Source organism: Diadema antillarum, unplaced genomic scaffold (assembly GCF_040938485.1).
Source record: "Diadema antillarum isolate AM-2024a unplaced genomic scaffold, OU_Dant_1.0 scf00000024, whole genome shotgun sequence".
NCBI lineage: Eukaryota > Metazoa > Echinodermata > Echinoidea > Diadematoida > Diadematidae > Diadema > Diadema antillarum.
In genome coordinates, this window is record NW_027270913.1 from 2,593,620 (window position 1) to 2,615,513 (window position 21,894).

A 21,894-nucleotide genomic window follows, 5' to 3' on the forward strand; every position below is an offset into this window, starting at 1 on the left:
CCCAATGTGAAACAAAGTTATATCAGGCAACATTGAAGCAAAAAGTCAAAATCAAATAAAAATTTTTGCTTTTATTGTCCCGATTTCGATCATGTCATTCTTCAAAGAATGTGAGTTTGGGATTGTTGTTGTTGTCGTCACACAAGAGCAACTCTGAAATCTGAAAGTATTGCCTTGCGATACACAAGTACAATGTACAAACCTGACTGTATTATCATTATTAAGATGATAGCATGTTGGCAAGAGATAACATCCGGGATGTGCAGTGGCATACCTAAATCTTGTGTTCTGAATCATACTGAATTGTATTCATATCAAACTCCTTCATCTCCCAAGACTCTAGGACATCCAGACCCCCCTCCCCTAGTTACAACCAGCCTCCCTATGTAACGGTAGACCGGTCAGCGTCCAGACAGGCCGGTGGACCGGACAGTTCGGCCACGCAGCGAGGCGGTCCGGGCCGTGGCCGGACACAGTCCCGCGAGAGTCTCAACTCCTTCGGCAACCCCTGCGTCACCGAGGCGGACAATTCCATCGAGCACCTTGGTTCCAGTCGCCTGGATGACTTCCCATTTGCAAGGTATGGAGGAATGATTTCCTTGGGAAGGTCTAAGACAAAAAAATATGCGTGCTTGCAAGATACGTGTACGTATATTTTCTTTCCTCATGATCAGTGAATGCTGACTAAATGTGGCAACTTGAAAGAAGCTCATGGATCAAGAACACAAAACAGTCTTAGAGTGATGCAAAAGGCTGAGGATAGCCTGACTTATAGCAATTATTACATCATTCAGTCAATATTCCTGCAACAGGAATTGGTACTCAATCTAGCGAATTAACCAGGCTCACAATTCATAACCCAGCCGTTCAATTGCCTCCATCTTCACAAAAAAAAAATGACCATCATCTTGATTTTATCAGCTTTATTCTATCACTGTCAGTTTTTTTTTCTGGAACTTTTTTTTCCCGCCATTATAAAGGAAGAAATGCAGTACCAAAATATATTCATATTTACAAAAAGATATTATTGGAGATGAGATACCAAATTTTGTTTGCTTTCTGCAATTTAATCCTTAACTTAATTACTTTTCTTGTTAGAAGAATAAGGTCTATACAAATTATACATCTATAGGATTGTCAGTAGTACCTTAACTTGATGACTGCTTACATGTGTGTAATGGATGCTGTAGCTGAATTCTTGTCGTATCTTTGCAGGTTTATTAATCACCTTCAGCCCAATTTGTGTAGAGGGAGAAAAAAGACACACACATTAGGGAGTGGCCTAGATAGTTATTATGCTTCCCCCACTTCCTCCTACGGAGAGTGCATCACATGCCAAAATGTGAATAATTAAAGTCCGTGGCAGCGAGCCCTAAGCCGCTGGAAGAGGAAAGTCACGATCAAGTGACCCCTCGCTCCCGGCGAAGGTCAGTCAGGCGCCTCGTACTCGTCCCCCCGCATCCCCCTGTCTGATCCCCCCCTACCCTCTGATATCAACAGCTTGGGTTTGCCTGCCATGGCGACGCTTAATATACACATCTTTTTTTTCTCTCTCTTCCTTTTCATTATTTGGGGGGGGGGGGGGAACAATGTAACGCCCACCCACTTCCTCTTAGCAGGAAGTATGACATTAATGTCAAGGAAAGATATTAATTAATATCTTTCCCGCCTGCATCATATTCGGGGAACTTCTGTCAATACTGAAGAGGAATCCTCATACAAGGTGTTTTTTTTTTCTCTCTAGTCTAAGACTTGCTTCTTCTTGTTGTTTTTTTTCTGTTCGTGTCAGACTGTCGTAGAAATGACATATGATAGCAGAGTGATCAGTCTTGAAGTTTAGAGGAATAATAAAACCAAAGCAACAACAACAATGATGAAGGAGTAGATACTCAAACTTTATCCCAGTCGTTGAACCTATTTATAATCTGCTTTTGACATGGGCCTTATGAGTCTTTTCAAGCTCAGCCTAGCCAGTGTCTGGAGGAGAAAGAAGCAAACGTGGCTCTTAGGATTGTTGAGCCAAAGAAACTCTCCAAAGCAGTGCGAGTAGCGTAAACAAAGAGTTTTGTAATCTTGTTAGTAAATGAAGAGGATGTTCCTTGTTACAGTAAGGTCACACGGGAGGATGCCCAGTGGTCTAGTGGTTACATTGCTTTCCTTTGCGGAGTTCAGGATAGTTGCGGATTCAAGCCCCACATCTTTTTCCTCTTCATCAATATGTTACCTTCAAGTTCAATAACTTGATCTCTCCCTTCCCTAGAGCCACGAGAAATAATCCTCTGTCGTGTGAAAAATATAATCATTTTTTTTTTTCGAAGGAGCCATAATAAAAAGCGGGATTGCAACTAAATTTGGATGCCCTGTATCATCTGATGACATTTACTGTTGCCAGTATGTCACGACTGTTGATTTCCCACCGATGTATTCCTGAACAAGAAATAACAAGCGAATCTCTAGTTTTCAGTCTTATAGATATGATAAAGATCAAGCCTGTATACAGCTACACTGTGGCACAGATGCATGAGCTCCCAGAACACCAGCAATAGAAAAAACAAGTATCAAAAACACACACCTTTCTGCTAGCCTTTTTAGGGAAATTGTCACATTTTACAATTCTTTTTTTTTTACGCTCGTTCATACAGGCAGTTTATCAAGTTTCTTAAAATGTGGCTCAAACATTTTATCAAGATTAACCATAATTTACAGTAACAGGGTTTTGAGAACCATATTTGACACTTAATGGGTGGGGGGGGGGGGGGGGGTAGGGGAGGAAGAAAAGTGTCTTCCTTTTAGCATCTTAAATACTGATAGTCAAGTTGGTGCCTATTCATCAATTGATACTTTTCAATGGTTTTATTTGACCTTCTTTTATCTCATTTGTCAAATCTTTGATATTGCAAGAAACAGTAATATTAAACATGTCCAAGATATGTAGAGTTTTTCCTTCCGACTACATGGAATGGTGTCAGAATGAGTGGATATCAAAATTTCCTAGTCACTTGTACAGATTCTGTGGCAGAAACCGGTCTGAATATCAGTGAAGCTACATATGTACACTGAGAAATCACTTTCTTTTCTTCATGGAAAAAAAAAAGCCTTGCCCTGAATGACATTCCTTCTTTCCGATCTCTGTCCCACTGAATGTTATATACAGTCTCAAACAAACATGTAAGCTCATAACACATGTTTCAAAGCTACCCTGACAATTCCTTGATGGACCAAAATAGTTTCTTCACCTGTTAGAAAACACAACATCTGCTGGGACGTGACTATGTTCAAGTAGGATGTTGTGAGGCTGAAAGTGAAAAAAAAAAAGTGAAACAAAACTTGGCCAGAATCTGCAAAATGAAAGACAGGTTGAGGAAGTTCTGCTATTTTTGAAGTAAAATCTGAGAAAAAAACACAAAGTGAAGTTTCACAAGAAGGAAGACTTGATGCAGACCTAAATGCTGCATGAGTTGGGAAAATAAGGAGTGATTAACTTTTTTTTTGGCAGCATTGTCAGTTTGTTTGTTTGTTTGTTGTTTGCTTGGCTTTTTTTTTTTACTAGACAGGGAGTGTGAGAAGTGAAAACGCTCAAACAGTTTTCTTCTTTCCAAATGATGTGACTGATAAATATCGCTGCAATCTCTCAGTGCAGGCGTTACATAGTCTTCTTGGCTTTATCGCTATCAACGCTTTTTTTCTCTTTATTTTGTTTTATTTTGTTTCGAGGGAAGGGAGATATTAAAGGCTGGGGCACGTAGCATCACCGGCATTATGGTTACTTTTATAATCGGGAGTCTACACTGAATAATTTGGGAGTGAAGTGGATTACGGGATAGGGGGAGGCATCAGGCATCTATATTAGGCGATCAAAAGCTTTATTATGTGACGTCGGGGCTGGGTGTTGTGACACGCATGTAGGTGTGTGTGTGTGTGTGTGTGTGTTAGTTGGCAAGAGATAGAGAGAGAGAGAGAGAGAGAGAAAGAATGGAAGGGAGGGAATGATATTGCAGAGTTCAAAAATAGCTTTGGGAAGGTCATGGGGCTGGACGGGTTAAGCGCTAATGCAATTAATGATTCTGAAGGGTTGTTAAGAGAGGAAGCTTTCCTCGTGCTGCGGACAAACTCTGGAATGACTTCTCTTGTTCTCTTACTGTCCTTCTCTGTCTTGCTCTTCCGATGCGTTGGGTCGGTTGCTGCTACTGTTAGTCTACGATACAGATGTGCCGTTCGTTTTTCTTGCGAGTCATCCCCCCAAACGACAGCTTGATACGGCCCGATTTGTAGCTGGTACCAAAGAAATGAGGTGGGGAAAAGAGTCAAGTATGTAGCATTTGGTTTTCTTCACCGAGGGGAGATATTGATGCAGCTGGTGCGACTCACTCCTGACAGATCCTTCCATCAGCGACCCCCCCCCCCCCACCATCGTCACCCGACCGATCTGTGAACTTGGTCAGAGGGAACCACACGCGCTGCCAAACTTGTGCTACAGTACTCTCTGTCTCTCTGCTTTACTGTCACTTGGGTGCCATCCATACCTCTAGTCACACCGAGCGGGAACCAAAGGATACAGTTCTTCTGACTCTTGTATCATACAACAGTGGCCCACTGCTTCCACACATCCCGCACCTCTGGACCAGTACATTTGGAGTAAACCCCTCTCAGTGGATTGAGAAAACTTTTGTTTTTTCACCGCTTATTACTGCAGACCTGTGCAGAATGTGAAAGGATACTTGCCCTTCTTTCCTTTTATTTCCCAAAATTTTGTGGTACTTCCATAGTTGAGTTTTCAAGATGAATTGCTCACTCTTGGACTCAAAGGTGGTCTGCACACCAAAGAAGAACTTGATATCCCCCGTTCAGCTCAGTAGGAGTAGACGATACATCCACCGGCCCTGCGCGCCGATCCAGAATCTCGTCGAGTATCCAGGAAAGGTGCGCCGCGGCTGCAAGCGGAAAACTAGGTAGGAGTGCAGCATTGATCATCATCACCTGGTTTTTTCGTTGTTTGTTCCTTTTTGAGGCTTTTTTTTTAAAGATTTGCATGAACTGGACTCTGCTATGACAAGTTTAACAGCTATAACTGCCCATTCTTTTGATCTAATTCAAATATCTTTTCTTATCATATTGTCAACAAAAGTGTCTCGGCATTCTTTCGTTTTAATCAATTAGTCACAGATACGAACTCAGTCAATTGATAACAAATCTTCGAAGTGAAAGACTTAAACAGTATCCATGTAGTCCATGTAACTAGATTTTGTGTTTTTTATATAACTCAGCTCGAGTGTGTTGTGTAAAAATTGTGCATAATCAGAGTTTTACATGCTGGTTATGAAGGATGAGAGATCAGCATGGGACACTTTCACTAGGACAAAAAATTTAGAGTGGATGTTTAGAACAAGTTATTTTATTATTGCCTTTTATTCTTGGGTGTCTATCACATTGTGTGGAGACTATTTTGTTGTTGTCATGCATCACTTTAGTATCCTATCATTGTTAGTATCATCAGATGATTATCATGATCATTACACCATATCCATGTCATTAAAGCCAACAGTAATATTCAATATTTACCTTATGTATTTCTTTTCCCCTCAGTATTTTTTTTTTTTATCAATCAACCATATTCACATATTCCTTTATCACAAAAATGCATATTGATATCAGTTGATATTTGGTGCCAATGCGTCTGCTGTGCATTGCCAGCGTTAAACTCAGGAAACATACAGGAGTAGAACATTATTTTCTTTGCTTAATTGAGAAAAATTAAAGCATTGCTCTGTATGATTCCATGAAAGGTTACAAAAATGGAAAATGCTGTTAGTCCTACCATTTCTGTTTTTATCTTTCTGACTCATACTGTGTAGCCTCTACCCCATCCCAGCCCCCCCTTCTTTTTTTTCCCCTTTTTTTTTGGGGGGGGGGGGGTGGGTGGGTTGAGGGCTTGGTAGAGATCAGGTGGTGGTGAACGACGTGTGTCCATTTGTCAAGGTGTGATTCATATTTTCTTTCAGGTGTATGGCAGGTTGTCGGAATACCCTGGACAATACGTGAGGATAGTGTTAAAGGTTTCGGCTGAAAATAGCCACAGTATGCATGCCATGGGGGATGATGGATGGAAGAGTCCTGGACTTAGGGGGCGGGGAGGATGGGGAGGTTACTTAGGGATACAGTGATGAGGACAGAGAGGAGATGAAGAGGGGAAGGGGAGAGATGGTTTGGAGTTTGGATGGGCAGAATGGAGAGGAACAAAAGGAAGGAGTGTTGTTGTTGTTGTTGCTGTTGGTGCATAAAGGCGCTTCATTCAGTATTGGATATTTATGCCTTTTATCTTATATGTAAAGATTCACACTCAAACAATTATTTTTGGAACAAACGAAAAGAGATATTCCACTCCTAGACAACTAAAATAATAAAATAGTAATTTGGCGTGGGGAGCAATCTTCACGTCTATATGGTTGAGACAGAGTGGAATGAGAAGAAAAAGGGACATGCCAGAAGACTAGAAAGATTGACAGAGGTAAAGGGGAAAAGAGTAGAGACAGAGAGAGAGAGAGAGAGAGATAGAAAGAGAGAGATAGAAAGAAAGTAATTGTGTATATGTGCATTTGTGATCGATAAACAGATATATTGGTAGATGGATGGAAAGAGATGGAACAAGAAGAGAAAAAGAGATGAATAGGAATCAGGGAGGATGGTATTAAAACAGAGAAGAGATGAGAGATGGAAATAATGAGAACATCAGAGGGGTGGGAACGGATGATGGAACAGATAAGAGAGACCAGGGATTACAGAAGATGAGAAAAATGAGGCATAGAAAAAAACAATGGAAAGAGGTATGAGTAGAGAAGAAGGGATTGTAAGGAAGACAAGTTAGAGAGTTTAACAATAGAGGAGGGGAAATGGAAAAAAAAAAGTTAGGATGGGTTGTGTAGTGTAGCGGGAGAGAGGGAAAGCTATGCTGAGAAGTCAAACAATTGTGGCTGGAGAGACCCAGATTTTGGTGTCCCTTGAGTCTCCTCATTTTTTTTTCAGGTGCTTGTGTAGATCCAAGCAAACTTTATCCGTTTCGAAAGGCCACCTTTACAATATACATATATGTACTAAGTGCTGAAGAGTTAAAAATGTCATAAGACTGTGGTATAAAATCTCATTAGCACAGGTTTGTGGAACATCATTTTCGATGATAAAATTAAGTGAAACAAGTAAACATGTTTTATCACTGAAAACAAAACACCCAAACAAACCATGGCATAGTGCTCTGACATGTAGGCCTAACTACTACAGGTAGGTAAGAAATATTTTATTATTTAATTCTACAGAGCTTGCTTTATCATAGAATGGTGTTGGGTCTAACTCTTGACTTTACAACATTTTTGTGTGAAACAACATGCTCATTTATGCTTTCAAACATTTTTCATATGAAGCATGTGCTCAGAAATAACTCAAGTGACTGGCACTTTTAGCTTAAATCAAAATACATTCAGAATTCGCAAAAACAGAGTGACATCAGCTAAATGATGCCAGATTTAGAAAAAAAGAGAGTTTTTAAAATTATGTTAACTTAGTCCTGCCAATTCCCAGATACTAGATCACAGCAGTTGGTGACTGATTGAATTCGCTGCAGCGTATGTGATGAAAAAAATGATTATGGCTGTTGCAGAAAGATTCCAGCCCATGTCTTTACGCTGTTGAAATAATGAAAAAATGTATGAAAAGCACTCTAGTGGGATTTTAAAAAAAAAACCTATTGCTTGAAAGCTAAGACATATTAAAATCTTTTGTATATTTTATGGCCAGCTTCGAGGACAAATAATTATTGTGGAGGCATGGCAATCAAGTCACTGTCAAGAGTAGAACTACGTCGAGTCAGTGCTGTTAGGAGAATTGTCATAGATAGTCAGCATTTAGGTTTACTGTAGCACGTAATTGAGTTCATAATTCATACAGTTTTGTCTGGTTATGAATTGAAATAAGAAGAATGAGCTTGTTTGGATCAATTTAGGAAATGGGCACAGAGTAGCACGTGTTGTACGTTCTGGGCGAACGCAGTCCTGCACCCCTACTGTTTGATGATAATATGTTTTGTCATGATATCCTTGAGAAAAGAGGCTGGAATGGATTCCCCCCCCCCCTTTTTTTTTTGTACCTGCACTTGGCCATGTAGAGTCCAATCTCCATGTGACTGATAACTCTCATATTTGTGGTATCTACAGGTATGATGGCTACACTGATCTGTTTTTATTCTCAAACAGTAACAGTATGCTGCATGCTATAGGCACTTATGGTGCTCATTTTCTTTCATTCCCCCCTTTTTTTGGTAAAAGAGAATTGCATGTGTACAATATATATCAATGTTAAAAAGCAAGAAGAAAATAAAAAAGTTGCTAATACAGGCAAGAAAGCAATCCAGAAAAATGTACTGAATAAGTGTGACCTATAATTGTAACTTCTGATAGATATTGTGGAACATTCTGGGAGGCAGATGTTTCTTCTTTTGTTGCGCTACAATATTGTTAAGATGTCGGTAGATTGATGCATTGATGAATAGACATCAAATAGTCCAAGATAGTTATTTCACTTAGACAGCTGGTCAGACTGTTCACTGGAACTGTGTTGTGCATTTACATGGCAGCATGCATAGCCCTGGCCTGGCTGGACAGCTGGACATTGGTCAAGGGGTGTCTCAAGAAGGATGAAGTGAGAGGAGTGGAGAAAAGCTGGCCATGTTTGCCCAGTAGATGGCGCTAGACCATGTCTACTTATTCTACTCTGGTAAAACCATAGAGTCTGACATAGTGGTCATTTCTATGGAGCTGGCTTTCCTACGGTCTTATTGTATCATGTCATGGATCAAAAATGTCAAAATCTATTGCAGATTTTGGCAAATTGTGTATATTTACCTCAATATGTTATGTATTTTTGAAAGTTTAAAGATTACTATACTTGAATATGAAATTTGTTATGAGTTTCTGTTGTGTGGAAATTTTCACTGTCCTGACAGAGTCAAGAGAAGAATTCTCTTTCGACTTCTATTTCATAGATCAAATTTCTTGAGAGCATGCAATTCTTTAAAACTTAATGCAAATACATCATTGAATAAAGTTACTTTCTGTGAGGAATTTGTTAGGAGCAGTTTACTCACTAAGCCTTACACATAGTTCATGAGGGAATGGCGTGTTAGTTGACAAGTTGAATATATAAGGCACATTCAGTATATTGTAGGTTGAAATTGTTGTAGTGTGCTTTAGTGAAACATGGCCCTGAAGTGAAATTAGCATCATTTTGGGTAATTCTGGTGGTTCCTTTTTGGGCTGGAAGCCCCAGCACGCTACATATCAGCAACCCAGCAGGTTGTTTCCACTTTGAGGATACCATCAATTGGTAGAATCTTTTAACAAGCCCCATCCTTCACAAACAATCCCATGGACTCATTTGAGTCAAACAATTAGGAGCACAACCAGTTCTCATCCTAGTGATAGTGGAAATGGAGGTGATAGTAGTGGGGGAAATACACTCTAAGAAAAAAGCACCTTTAGAGGTACAACTTTGCACCTTTATGTTCTGAAAGGTGCAAAGTTGCACCAGTAAAGCCAAAGGTGCTCCCAGTGTGACACTGGTAAAGGTGCAAAGTTAAACCTACATGTATATTTCTTAGAGTGTAGCAGTCTTAATGGTACAGTGTAAATATATAATTTGTGGTACATTTGTAGTATTATTGCTTGTATTGCTGGTAGTCTAGAAGTTGAAGCTTGAATTAGGGTCATGATATAGATGAAAGACAATAAAGCTTAAATGTACATGTTAGTCATATAGGATAACAAGTTTCCCTTTCCATTTTGGTCTTGAGTTTGACCCTTTAGTCATTGAGTCACCCCTCCCCTTCATCAGCAATATTCTAACAGCCGTAGGAGTGGTCTGACAACTCTTTTCTTTCACCTTGAACAAAACAATTCACAATCGCAGGGTCTTAGTCACTCGGCGATGGCTTTGACGGCTGCTGGCAGTTTCCACAGGGGTCACACCCCATTAAAAATATACAGGGCATTTAGAACACTCAGAGCCCCATTTCATGAAAATACAAATGATAGCAACTGGAATGGCAATTGTCATGATAATGACAAGAATCCAGCTTCCTGATTGGCTGTTGCTATGGGAAGTTGTCATTTCAGCAAGAGTTGCCATCCTAACATTGTTTATGACATGGTGCCCAGGCGTGCTCCTGAACCTCTAAATTCAGTATGAACAGACATTCGGGTCTTGAAGCACTCTAAAGTTATGCCCTCTTAAGGCTAGGTTCAGGACTGCTCCTGGAGCGCTCTATAAAATCTCTGTAGATGGTCACCAACATTTAGAGCTGTGCCAAAGTTGGTATTGGCGCATGCCGTGCATACAGTTTACATGTTCAAATTCCCTGTGCTCATAAAGGTTACCAAGGACAGTTGTGCCTCTCTCATTCACTTTGTGCTTGATCTCAGCAAATGATGAATCTCTGTACAAACAAAGTCACAAGGGCACAATTCATTGTGCTTTAAGAGTGCTCCAGGGGGGTGTTTCATCAACGTTTGTCGGCGCTGACAACTTGAATCACCATAGTAACAGTTGGTGACCAGAGCATCTCAGCCAATCAAAACCAAGGATTTTGCTGAAATTGGTCAGCACCGACAGTTGTCGGCGCTGTGTTTTAGGGTTTTTATCATACATTGTAAATGCATTATAGGAGATTTAGGCTTCAACTAACCTTTACTGACTTGCTGGCTAGCTTTCATCCACTCCTGTTGACTTCTTCAGGCCAAGTGATTGCACCATTTCTCTGAAGAAGTCCACAAGAGTGGACGAAAGCTAACCAGCAAGTCAGTAAAGGTCGGTAGAAGCCTAGATCTCGTATATTACACGATCTCCCCAACTGATAAAAGTTTTCTGCATCATTGTAGATGCATGTACACATTTGTACAGATGATTGCTTCAAAACCATTAGGATAATTTTCACCAAGGAGTGCAGCATCCTTTAACTTGAGTCAATTGATTTGGGCGTGGTCAACACTTTAGTCCTTACCCGTCTTTCTTTCTGTGACATCATGAAGATGGTGGAACTGGTCCGTAAATGTGTGTCAGCAGTGCACAATTATACAATTTTCTTCACCACAGTGGGTTGCCTTCAGTCTACAAACAGTGTATGTAATCAAATCTAGGTTGTTATCCTCTCTTCATTTAGCAGATTCTTCAATCAATGAACACTTCCTGCATAATCTTTAAATGCTCTTTAGTAAATTGCCCAATTATGGCTGCAGTAAGTTGAAGCCTTTGACATTATGCTCCAAATTGTTGCATCTGAAACACATCTTATGCCTTGCAGAATTTCGGTGACAACTGACTGAGAAGTATCAGAATCCTCTCAGAATAAAATGCATTCATAACTTGTGTTTACTGTGCAAGTTGACACCTGTTTCTTGCTAGAGGGAACTGCTTGTCTTCGGTTTGAATGTGGTTGCTATGGGAGACTGATATTGGAATTTTCAAGACTTTCTGTCATGGATTTCTTACACGTCATCATATCCTGCTACTGGTATTTATCTCTGCACTCTTTCATCATCTCACATTATGCTTCCCTGCATTTGTAGTATCACTCCTCATGATTTTCCCTTAGCCACGCTAAGCTTTGGCCTCAAAGTTTTTCCTTTAACCATCGTAAGATTTTAAGACTGTCTGACAAGTTAAGATAATATTTTAGTCTTCCCTTGATCAGTGTAAGGAATGTATTTGCTCTACAAAGCAAAGCAAAAACAATGAGTGACAGGGAGCTACCATCCTGTTGCCCTTTTCTGGTGAATTAAGCCTTGCTCAGTTTTTTAACAGCTTATGATGCATGCAAACTGTTAACATTTGACCTTATCATGAATCTTAACTTTCTCTGTTCCAAATTGAAGTTATTTGAGTAGTCACTCTCAATCTTCATCTGTGACCAGCTACAACAAAAGGATCCGAAAGTCAGAGGAGGACAATTTTCTGAAGATGATATGACATTATTCCCTTACTCTTTCACTTTAATTTCATATATAACACGACTCATAAAAGTACTCGGTTGTGAAGATATTGATGATTTTATTAGCGCATGTTGAGTGGTTTAGGAAATCAGCGTTTCGAGAAAACCGCCTTCAAAGTTTTCTTTCCGACGCTATCATGATCATGGGGAGGCAAGACAGTTTTCACATCTTGACAATAGAAGGTATGCTCTGAAACCTCCGTGATGTTCATTCAAGCTTAGCACCAGTGGTCTACGCATGACCAATCAGTAACATGGGAGGCATTTCATAAAGCATTTTGTCCGACAAAGTTGTCTGACTTATTTGCTCTCAGCCAATCAGATGGAAGGATTTCAGTAGCTTTTGACAGTTTGTCAGAAAAATATCCGACCAAAACGCTTCATGAAATGCCCCCCAGGATGCCATGCACTGACCAGTAAGATCACTCCCTCGTTAGGGGCAGTCTAGCTGCGCCGCTAAATCCAAATCTTCAGACACATTTCTGTTCCGTTAAAAGTCGGAAAAATCATGGCCCAGAAAAATGCATATTTCTTGCCTTTTCTTTAATCATTTAGCTTCAAAATTTAGGCAGATGATAGATGATACATTGGACTACAAAACTATGCCAAAAACAGAAATCCGATTGTTTTGAACGTTTTTGATGATATCACTTCAAGCTCGATTTTCTCGGCTCAGCCGTCAGTGACTTTAGGATCCTTTTGTTGTGGTGGGTCACATTTAGTTTCCTTCCTGTTTCTATCTGTGCCGCCCTCCCTTCCTAGTAGAAGGACTCAGGGGGATTCCAAAGTTTCTACTTTCTGTGTCCAAGGATATGAGTCAGAGTAGGAGATTAAGCTGTTATGTAATGGACCAAGGATCAATCTCATCTTGAGCTTAAGGTCGGTTAATTGGCGACTTGTAGCGGGCTCAGTTTGTTCGTGTCGCGCAGGAATGATATGCACACTGGATTTACCGATGTTGGATGCAAGAAAAGTTGGGATGTAGCGCTAGACAGGACGGTTACTGCGAATGGTCTGGATGGAGGGTCTCTGCCAACAGTGATGATGCCAAGAGCTCGCTGCGTTTGTGTGGCACCTGAAGTTTTGATCATGGCATTTATGTGATTCAGGAGGATGCTTCTGCACAGTGCCAGGGCAAGTTGTTGAATGCTGACTCTCCTTTTTTCCCCCTTCTTTCCAGCATCTGCTTTTCAGCTTGTGATGCGAGTATCTGCATCTCCTTTCCCATCAGCACTTCTCGTACGTGAGCGAAAAAGATCAAATCGATTCTGACTGCGTAATCAGCTCGTTGTGAGCGAGAATCAGGCCGTTAAATGTTTTCCCTGGCTCATAAAAGATCGAGGTGTGAGCCCAACCAGGGAGGATTCTAATGATTTGAAGAGATATCGTCGGGTTCTGATTTACAGCTCTTCCTGCATGCTGGAGACTGCGTGTTACCTTGGATGTCTACCACTTGCCTGGGCTAGCTGCCGGTGAATTCCTCTCCTAATCACAGCAAGGTGTTAACTTCTACGTGGAAGCATTTATTAGCGGCAGGAGTAAATTGTCCTCCATGAATGACCCTGTATGTGTATGTGTGTGTAGAAAGGGCCAGACGATGGCATATTGTGTCCATGTAGCCACACCTCTGACAATATACCATTCTGGAGCTCTCAAATTTAGTAGGGTTAGCTGAGCAGTGGAATGTGATCAACTCCCTTTTGGCAGTGTGATGTCGGGAAGAATCCATTTCAGAAGGTGCACTGTACGGAACTGTCACAATTTATCTCTTCTGCAGATTAAAACGTTTTTGCTCTGACACAACGTAAGTGCATATTCGCAAAGCTATGGATTATTTTGCTTGATTTGGATCGTAGAGCTGATTGAACCAATCAAAAGATCGTGCAAGGAACTGCTCCCATCAATTTTGTCAAATCCCAGCCACAGTTGCCGTTTTCCTTCCAGGATGCCACCGGCCGAGCGAGATGTTTCGCAGAAATGCGACGGGCAGCACCATCTCTCTTGCCTTGATCTCTCCCACCAGAGTCAGGCAGACAACAATAAGGCGTTGGGCCGCCCTCCCATTCAACCTCCCTTACGGACCCACTGCAGCAAACGACCGTCCCCTTGTTCAGTCTACCGGCGGTACGCCGTCATCAACCACACGAACCGGCGGCTACAGAACGCCAGCCCTGCCACCCCGTTCAGAGAACCGAGTAGATCAGTAAACCACATGTACCAGCGGAGAGAGCGCCGACCAACCTCCATTACATCCTGCATAGAGTTGTAAATGAAATCTCACTTTGATCATTTCAGATTAGAATTTTCTCGTTGTGCATGGCTTCTCTATGTCCACCTTAATTTGTGTTATCTCTGCTTGTGTAATACATTAACAGAACTTTTAGCAATGTGGTCATTTTGGAGTCTTTGTAAGCAAATTTACTTGCATTTTTTTCTCCCTTCACATGCGTGATTCTTCACTCATATTTTCTGATCTCTCTCAGCAAGACGAGCTGTGACACCCATCCCACAAGTCCATTTCTGTCACATCATACTTTCAGTTTTGACTGTAGGAAAGGAATCTCCAACCATTCAACCAAATTCAACAATTAAAAGGTCTGCTAGATGATATTTCATTGTGAGATATTCATGATCACATACCAAGCCAGGCAAGTGTAGCAAGGTTTAATTCTTTCTTGTGCAATCGACCTAAAGCTGTCCTGTCTTTAGTCTCAGTCCCACAAACCTGTCATCCCCTGTGCTCTCCCCAAGGATCTTCTACCCTGGATAGTCAAGGGATACTTCCCCCTCGTAGCTCAACCTTCCTCAAGGGAGGGGAGGAGGGAGGGGGTCAGATACCAGAGCCAGTTCAACCATCACTCTGCACCTTTCCCCCTCCCTACCCCCACCCACTTCTTAACATCTATTCTCTTTCCTTCTCCCCCAACTCTGCCTTGCCAGCACCCCAACAACCCCCCCCCCCCCACAACCACCCACCCACCCACTCCATGACAGGCTGACACACATAACTACCTGGGATATACAAACACAGCTTTCACAGAAGTCGCATCATTACCTGACACTTTCAAGGGGAAGATAAGATTAAAATAGCGATAAAGCTGTCAGTGACCGACTTGTCAGGACGATGAGGCGAGGATCGGGTTCCTGGTTATCGGAGGGATTGTCAGTTCTCTGGAGTCGCACCATCCAAACAATGTGCAACTTGAACTTGTTTAGATTGTAATTTGGGGCCCACTATCTGGAAGTTAAGGTTGAAGGTCACTTTTTGAAGATAAGTAGAAGATATAGAGTGGATATGACCAGACGCATTCTGTAGTTTTCAGTAAACTCTTTCAAGAAATTTGGATTTTTTAAACCTTTTTTGATGTTATCAAGAATTATCATCTTCCTCTGACTTACATTATAGCAACATAAAAAAACACAAAACAACACAAAACAAAACAACCACACCCCCCCCCCCCTCCCAGCATTACTTGACCTGTATTAGCTTTATGTTTTTGTTCTTATTTATCACTGGACCCTCACTTTGCATTTTGATATTCATTTTTCATTTAGGGATGATGTCTAGTCATTCCATGCATATTTAACTGTCGGTAAAGAGCGAAGTGATACATGTTTTGAATTTTGACCATTTCTTTTTTTTTTAAATAGGCTATCCCATCATCCCCCAAACCATTGTCCATTTCATATAAGGCAACCCTTTCCTCTTGGATGGAGATGTTAGATTCAAATTGGCAACATTGAATATATCTCAGTCATGTGATATAGTGTCATTTCTTTGAAGTTGCCAACAGTGATGGGAAAGTGCAAAATCAGAATAGAACAGTGTACGAATGTCAATTTTGATAGGTTATTCTTCTCAAAGTAAATTGTATGCCATAGCGTGGAGAGTGGTTGTGCTGTAGTCTGATCTGAAGTTGTTTCTGTCTCGTTTGATCCGCAGGCAGATCATGAGTTGAGATAAAAGGTTAACCTTTGTGATTATTGACAGTGTTTTTTGTTCTGCTTGAAACTCCTGACGTGCCCTGTTGACAAATCTTTAATATAAAAAAAAGATAAAAGAATAGGTCTTTACTTGGCAGCGATGAACAGTCTGCTGCCCTCGATGTGCAGATTTTTTTTATTCTCCTTTATATCTCATCTGAGGTGTACTGAAAGGGAAGACGGGAGAGTGAGAAGGTGCCTACTACTTTGATTGGAGCAGTTGTTGGAAATACACCACTTCCTTCGGGGGATTAACAAGGGAAATATTGGACCAAATTGGCTAAATATAGCACTCATTTTTCAGTCGTTCTAAATAGCTGTACGGCGGCGGTTTGAGCGCAGGGAGCGTTAAGGCAGGTGACGGGAGAAATCTGTTGCGGAGTTAAAATCACAATGCACCAGAAGTGCTTCTTAATGGATTGACAGAAAACACAAGCAAAAAAAGACAATGCCACGAAAACAAAAAGAAAGTGAGTCTGCCACTCATTTTTTTTTTCTCAGTGCGACAATTGCTCCAGTCTTATTTTCTCCAAGGACTAAGGGTAAGGGTTAGGGTTGTGATAGGGTTTTAGGTTTAGCTTGATGTGAGGATTAGGATTATGGTTAGGGTTATATTTGTAAGTAGAATTTATGTTTGGCTTAGCTTGCAGATGTTTCATGGGGGCAATTATCTCAGGAGCAAATATAGAACCATTTTTACACACTAACTGTAGAAGAATTCCCTTCAAACATCCTTATACAGTGGATTGAATTAGGCAGGTTTTTTCCTTTAATTAGTGGAAACTTTGCATATATACAGTATGTTAATTTCAATCGCATGACAAAACTGATATAGATTTTGTTTTTTCCCCCAAGTATAGAGTTTTCAGAGTGATGCTGCTGAAGTCATACTACAAAGATTTTATATTAAACTTAAAATACAGTTTGCAAAGTTAGAGGAATATTAATACCTGAAAATTTGAAATGAGTTGCTTTCCAAATTTACAAATTTTGAATGCATATTCAGTAGAAGGATGATATCTAAATCACACAGGTGGTTATTTTCCAGTATTTCACTTATCTTGATTTCTTCCTTTTAATGTTTATAAATTCACACTTTCATGGAGGATTTCATGTTTTTGTGGATGCTTTTAAATATTAATATGACATTTGAAACCCATCATTGATTGTTGGTACCCACTCAAGTCACTTTTGAATTTTTTTTCCTGTGTCATTCTAGCACCAGCAAGAACATCAAATGCTAGTTATACTCTCTGTGACTGCTTTCGCTGCAAACGGCCTGCAGTGGTAGGAACAGCTGGTATAGTACGTGTTTCTTCCAGGGGACATTGCATTTTGCTAGGGTCCCCTTGCACAGTGATTTGAATGGATCGCACATGTGCAATGCCATGCTTCTACCTTGCATCAGGGAGGTGAGACAAATATACTGAGTCTTCTTTTAAGCAAGAGCTGCCCCCTCCCTCTCTCAGGAAATGTGAAATTATCCCCCCCCCCAATCCTCTTTTTGTGATCGGTGCAAGAGGTGCCAAGAGTTCATAGAAGTCTGCCGGTGTCAGTCTTGCAATAAGCCGACACACGTTAATTACTATTTCCCCTAATCACTTAGGTGGATAGCAGGATGATATGCAGGGGGGAAGTTGGGGTTGATTTGACTATTAAATGTTGGGAGTGTGTTGACTGCCTCACAATCAACGTTCTTTGATGAAATCTTGGCGTTGTAATTATTGCGAATGGAATGTTGTGATGTTCCTATGGTTCCTCTGGGTCTTTTGTGATGGTTTGCAACTACTATTTCTCATTTTAATGTCATTGTTCTCAGAGCAAAGCAAAGCTTTCATAGAGACAAAATCTTGTCTGTTGCTGGTGGGCTAGGAATTGAAAATCTTGGCACACTTTCAAATAAAATGATACTGGCATATGCCTGTTGAATTATGATCAGATTTATTGACAGTGATACAACATTGATATGGAGCACTACTTGCCTTTCAACTCAATTAGTGATTATTCTCATTACTGCTTATACCACACCGCAAGCTTTAAAAAATGAAGAGACTAGACCCGTGCTTTACAAGTGTAAGTAAATCTGACATCACTGTATGTGGCACTTGTGACTGTTCTTTGAGCATGACATGTAGAAAGCTTAGTAACCCTTTCAGTGCCAGAGCCTGTGGACAGTGTGTACAATGCTATGGGGTTTTCTGCACCAACTGGCACACAAAAGGTTAAACATTAACCCATTGGAGATGGACTGATTTTGCTACAACACTCTTGTCCCATAGGCACCTGCCCGAGTATTCACGGGACTCGTTTTCAACGGATTAATCACGATGCAAGAACATTTGCATCTTTCACTGCCGATCAAAGTTTGATGCTGTGTATTAAAGTCTGCAAGCCTCTATTACGAGGAGAATCATAGACTTAACTTTAACAAGATTTACAGATTATGTGAAATGGCTTTACATATACCCTGTATAAATCATAGGTTTAGTTTTTTTCCCCTTTGTAATGAAGTTAGATTTCTTAAAACTAGAACAACTATGTCTTGTGAAAGTGCCTTAAACTCACGAGTATAGATATTTTAGGTTGAAAGGAAAGAAAAGAATTACAAGCTTGAAGAAAGTAATCCTTAAAGAGCTTTCCTAATAAGTGTTTGTATCATCTACTCTACTAAAATGATACATTCTTTAGTTTAAGGCATGATATGGAGGTCTTGGTCTTGGATCAGCATCATCCATTGCAGCTCAAGTGCCACTTTAAGATCTGGAATAGATATTTACTTTGCGAGGAGACAGATGACTATAAAATATATGTTACCGGAGTCAGCAGGGATTCCAGGATTAGGTCTGAAAGTTTATGATATTTTTTTCTTTCTTGTTTTATGGGCAGGAAAACGTAATTATAGATGCACACCTGGCATAAGGAGATATGATCACTAAAAGAAGGGTTACATAGTCTGAAGCCTTTTTGCTTCTTTTTTTTTTTTTTTTTTGGGGGGGGGAGTGCTGTATGTAGTAAATTTCTTGGTGTTTTATCTCTACAAATATCCTGCGTCAATCGATACTTGTAAAATTTGCGACTCATATCACTTCCTATAACATAAATGCACTGTATATTGTCTTCATGGTTCGACTACACAAACTTTTCTTCTAAAAAGGATAGTACCTTTTTCTTATTCTGTCAAGTGCTTCTTCATTGCAAATTCAACCACTCGGAGACTTGTGTTACAAGTGATGATTCGTGAACTATTGTACTTGTGAAATATATGGTATGTGCAGTGTGTTGCATAAATTATGAGACAGTTTGCAGAAGCGAAAAAAGAAAGAATGCTTGCTGACTAGTTTCATTTTCATCTGTACTGTGAATAGAGTGTGGGATTAAGCGTAGGCTCTGAGGTTCAGTGCGAAGGGGGGAATGAAAAATGTGAAAATATTGCAGCAGCATAGGTTATTGTTGTTCATATACTGATGTTAGAGTTAAAAACTTTGACCAAAAATTAGTAGCCAGTCAGCACTTTGCCATCATAGTAGAAATCAATAGATGTCACCATGTTTTCATTCTCTTTCATGTACTATTCCATTTTGAAGTAACTAACATCCCTGATAAGGACTTATGATTTTGAACTATTTTTTTCTTCCAAAATATCCACATAATATGCTTAGGGAAATTAGCCTGTTTTTCTATTGTCTCTCACTTTATCAGTGGATTCTTTGGATGTTATATGCCTAGGTTGAGAGTCCAATAACCCACTCTCATCTATACTAGACACTTCAAACACAGGTGGATAGAATTTATCTCTATGATCACTTTGTTACAGGCAGCTAGTGCCCTCTCTGAATTGTTATTCTTTCTTTCTTTCTTTTCTTTTTTCTCTCTCTTCTGGTCATCTTTCTCTCCTAATTAGATTTGAAAAAAAAAAAAAAACTTATTAGGTTTGATTAACTTTGGGCACTCCATCTTGTATTCCTCTTTCATTGTTGCTACTGCTAATTGATATGATTTGTTGTTAACAAGATATACACCTGTACATGTTACAACCCAGATAATATATCTTTCTTACTCCTCTTAGTATATTTCACTCTTGTATTGAGTTTATGTAGTGTATAATTCCCCACTAGATAGGCAGTGCCAGGTGGAAAGGGGGGGGGGGGGGGGAGAAGGGGGAGGTTGAGGGAGGAAGGGCATCACTATGTTTGTTTGAACATGAGCAACATGGAGGTGTTTGTTTTGATTTTATAGGCAGAAAAACTAAACCTTAAAATATCACAGCGCAAGGCTGTACATGAAAGTTGCTGTCTTTTAGCACATGTCCCTGTGGTACATGTGGCATTGTCTCGCATAGCCACTTCAAGGAAACAACATGTCGGAACTGGGCATTTTCTCTCGGATCCTCTTCCGTTTACTTATTTTTAGACAAGTTTCTCCACGTTTTGCTCCGAGAAAACAGGTTAATGTGAGTCACGACTTCATTTTTGGAAGAGTTTGGGGCATGGCAAACACAACTCATGCAAGCGACCAGCGATAATGTTGGGAGACGTGGTTTTGCTCGTCGTGTCTGCACATTCCTTGATCACGGGGAGTGGATGACTTGCCGTTGCATCATGCGTCTAATTTTTCCAGCGCTGCTTGATGCATCAAGGCATCACGGCTATACTTAGGGACAGCAGTAGAACAATAACAATATCAGCAACAGCAACAACAGCAACAACAACAACAACAACTACAACAACAACAATGACAGATCAAGTTAAGTATACCTCGGTCAGCGTTGTATGAAGATCTTATCACCTGCGTGAATGCAGTCTATTCTAGAGCGCCGCCTGCCGATGACTGCATTTAGGAGTGACAGTGACGGCGTACGCCACTTGGTCGGCGGGAAAACCCGGCAATCTGCAACATGGCTGATGAAGACTGTCGTGAGGGTGAATAGGGTCTTCAAGACATCCTGGGCTTTAATCTGAGGTCTCCCTCAGCTGGTCCAAGGTTTACTCAGCGATTCCGAAAATGTAACTTTGATTTTCACAGTCTTGCTGTTGTGCACATGAGTCAAATAATTTCACGGTACCTGAAGAGTTTATACGGCATCACTACGGGAATTTTTCTTGGACGAATGTCCCTGCGTCCGCTGTGTAGCATATCGTTACATCAGCCACAAATTACATGAACCACCAAAAAACACAAACAAACCCAAACTTCTAATTGGATGTCAGATGTCACAAGGACATCCATGTATTTGATTCAACATAGGAAGAAGGTTCTATCTTCTGTTACCCCCACCCCCCATAAGAATAAAGAAGAAAGTTTCCACTTTAGGCCTTGGAGAGCCCACAATACAGCTTTGTCTAAATATACATATATATATACACATGCTTTTTTTTGTGGAATGACTACATAATTTCTCTATAATGATACATATGTAGAATGTATAGTCACCAATACATAACAGAAAGATTTACATGCACCCTAATTTGACTGTAAAGAGGGCTCTAAATACTGCAAGACTATTTCAGCTCTAAATAACTGTAAATATTTTGCTAGTGATACAGCTGTATGTGGCTAAGTTTCAGGGGGAAGTTTTTGTGTGGGGGGGGGGGGAGCAAGTTCTCTTTACGATTTCTGATCTAATGATAATGTCGAGGGGCCACTTTAGCTCGCCACTGATTTGATTACCGAGAACTTGGATGTTTTAATTAAGGGATTTCAACCACCGCGCTGGTGAGAAACGGAAAACGATATCACAGAATTCGCAGGGCCCCCCTCCCCCTTCTCCAACACATCTGTATCCTCTGGGATTCACGGTGTCACATTACTCTGCTATGCGACTTCAGGTTTTTAGAAGGGGGGAGAGGGAAGTGGGTTTAAAGCGCTGTCAGTATGTGATTACT

The 21,894-nt window shown here is 40.5% G+C and overlaps 1 protein-coding gene across 1 annotated transcript in view; it reads left to right on the forward strand.

Annotated features, from left to right (window-relative positions):
• Positions 1-21,894, forward strand: part of LOC139733088 (uncharacterized) — a 92,101-nt gene that overhangs the window by 38,036 nt on the left and 32,171 nt on the right. Inside the window, exons 8-9 of the mRNA XM_071643934.1 lie at positions 337-420; positions 451-580. Coding sequence (XP_071500035.1) covers positions 337-420; positions 451-580 — 214 coding nt within the window. The remainder of the gene's footprint in view (positions 1-336; positions 421-450; positions 581-21,894) is intronic.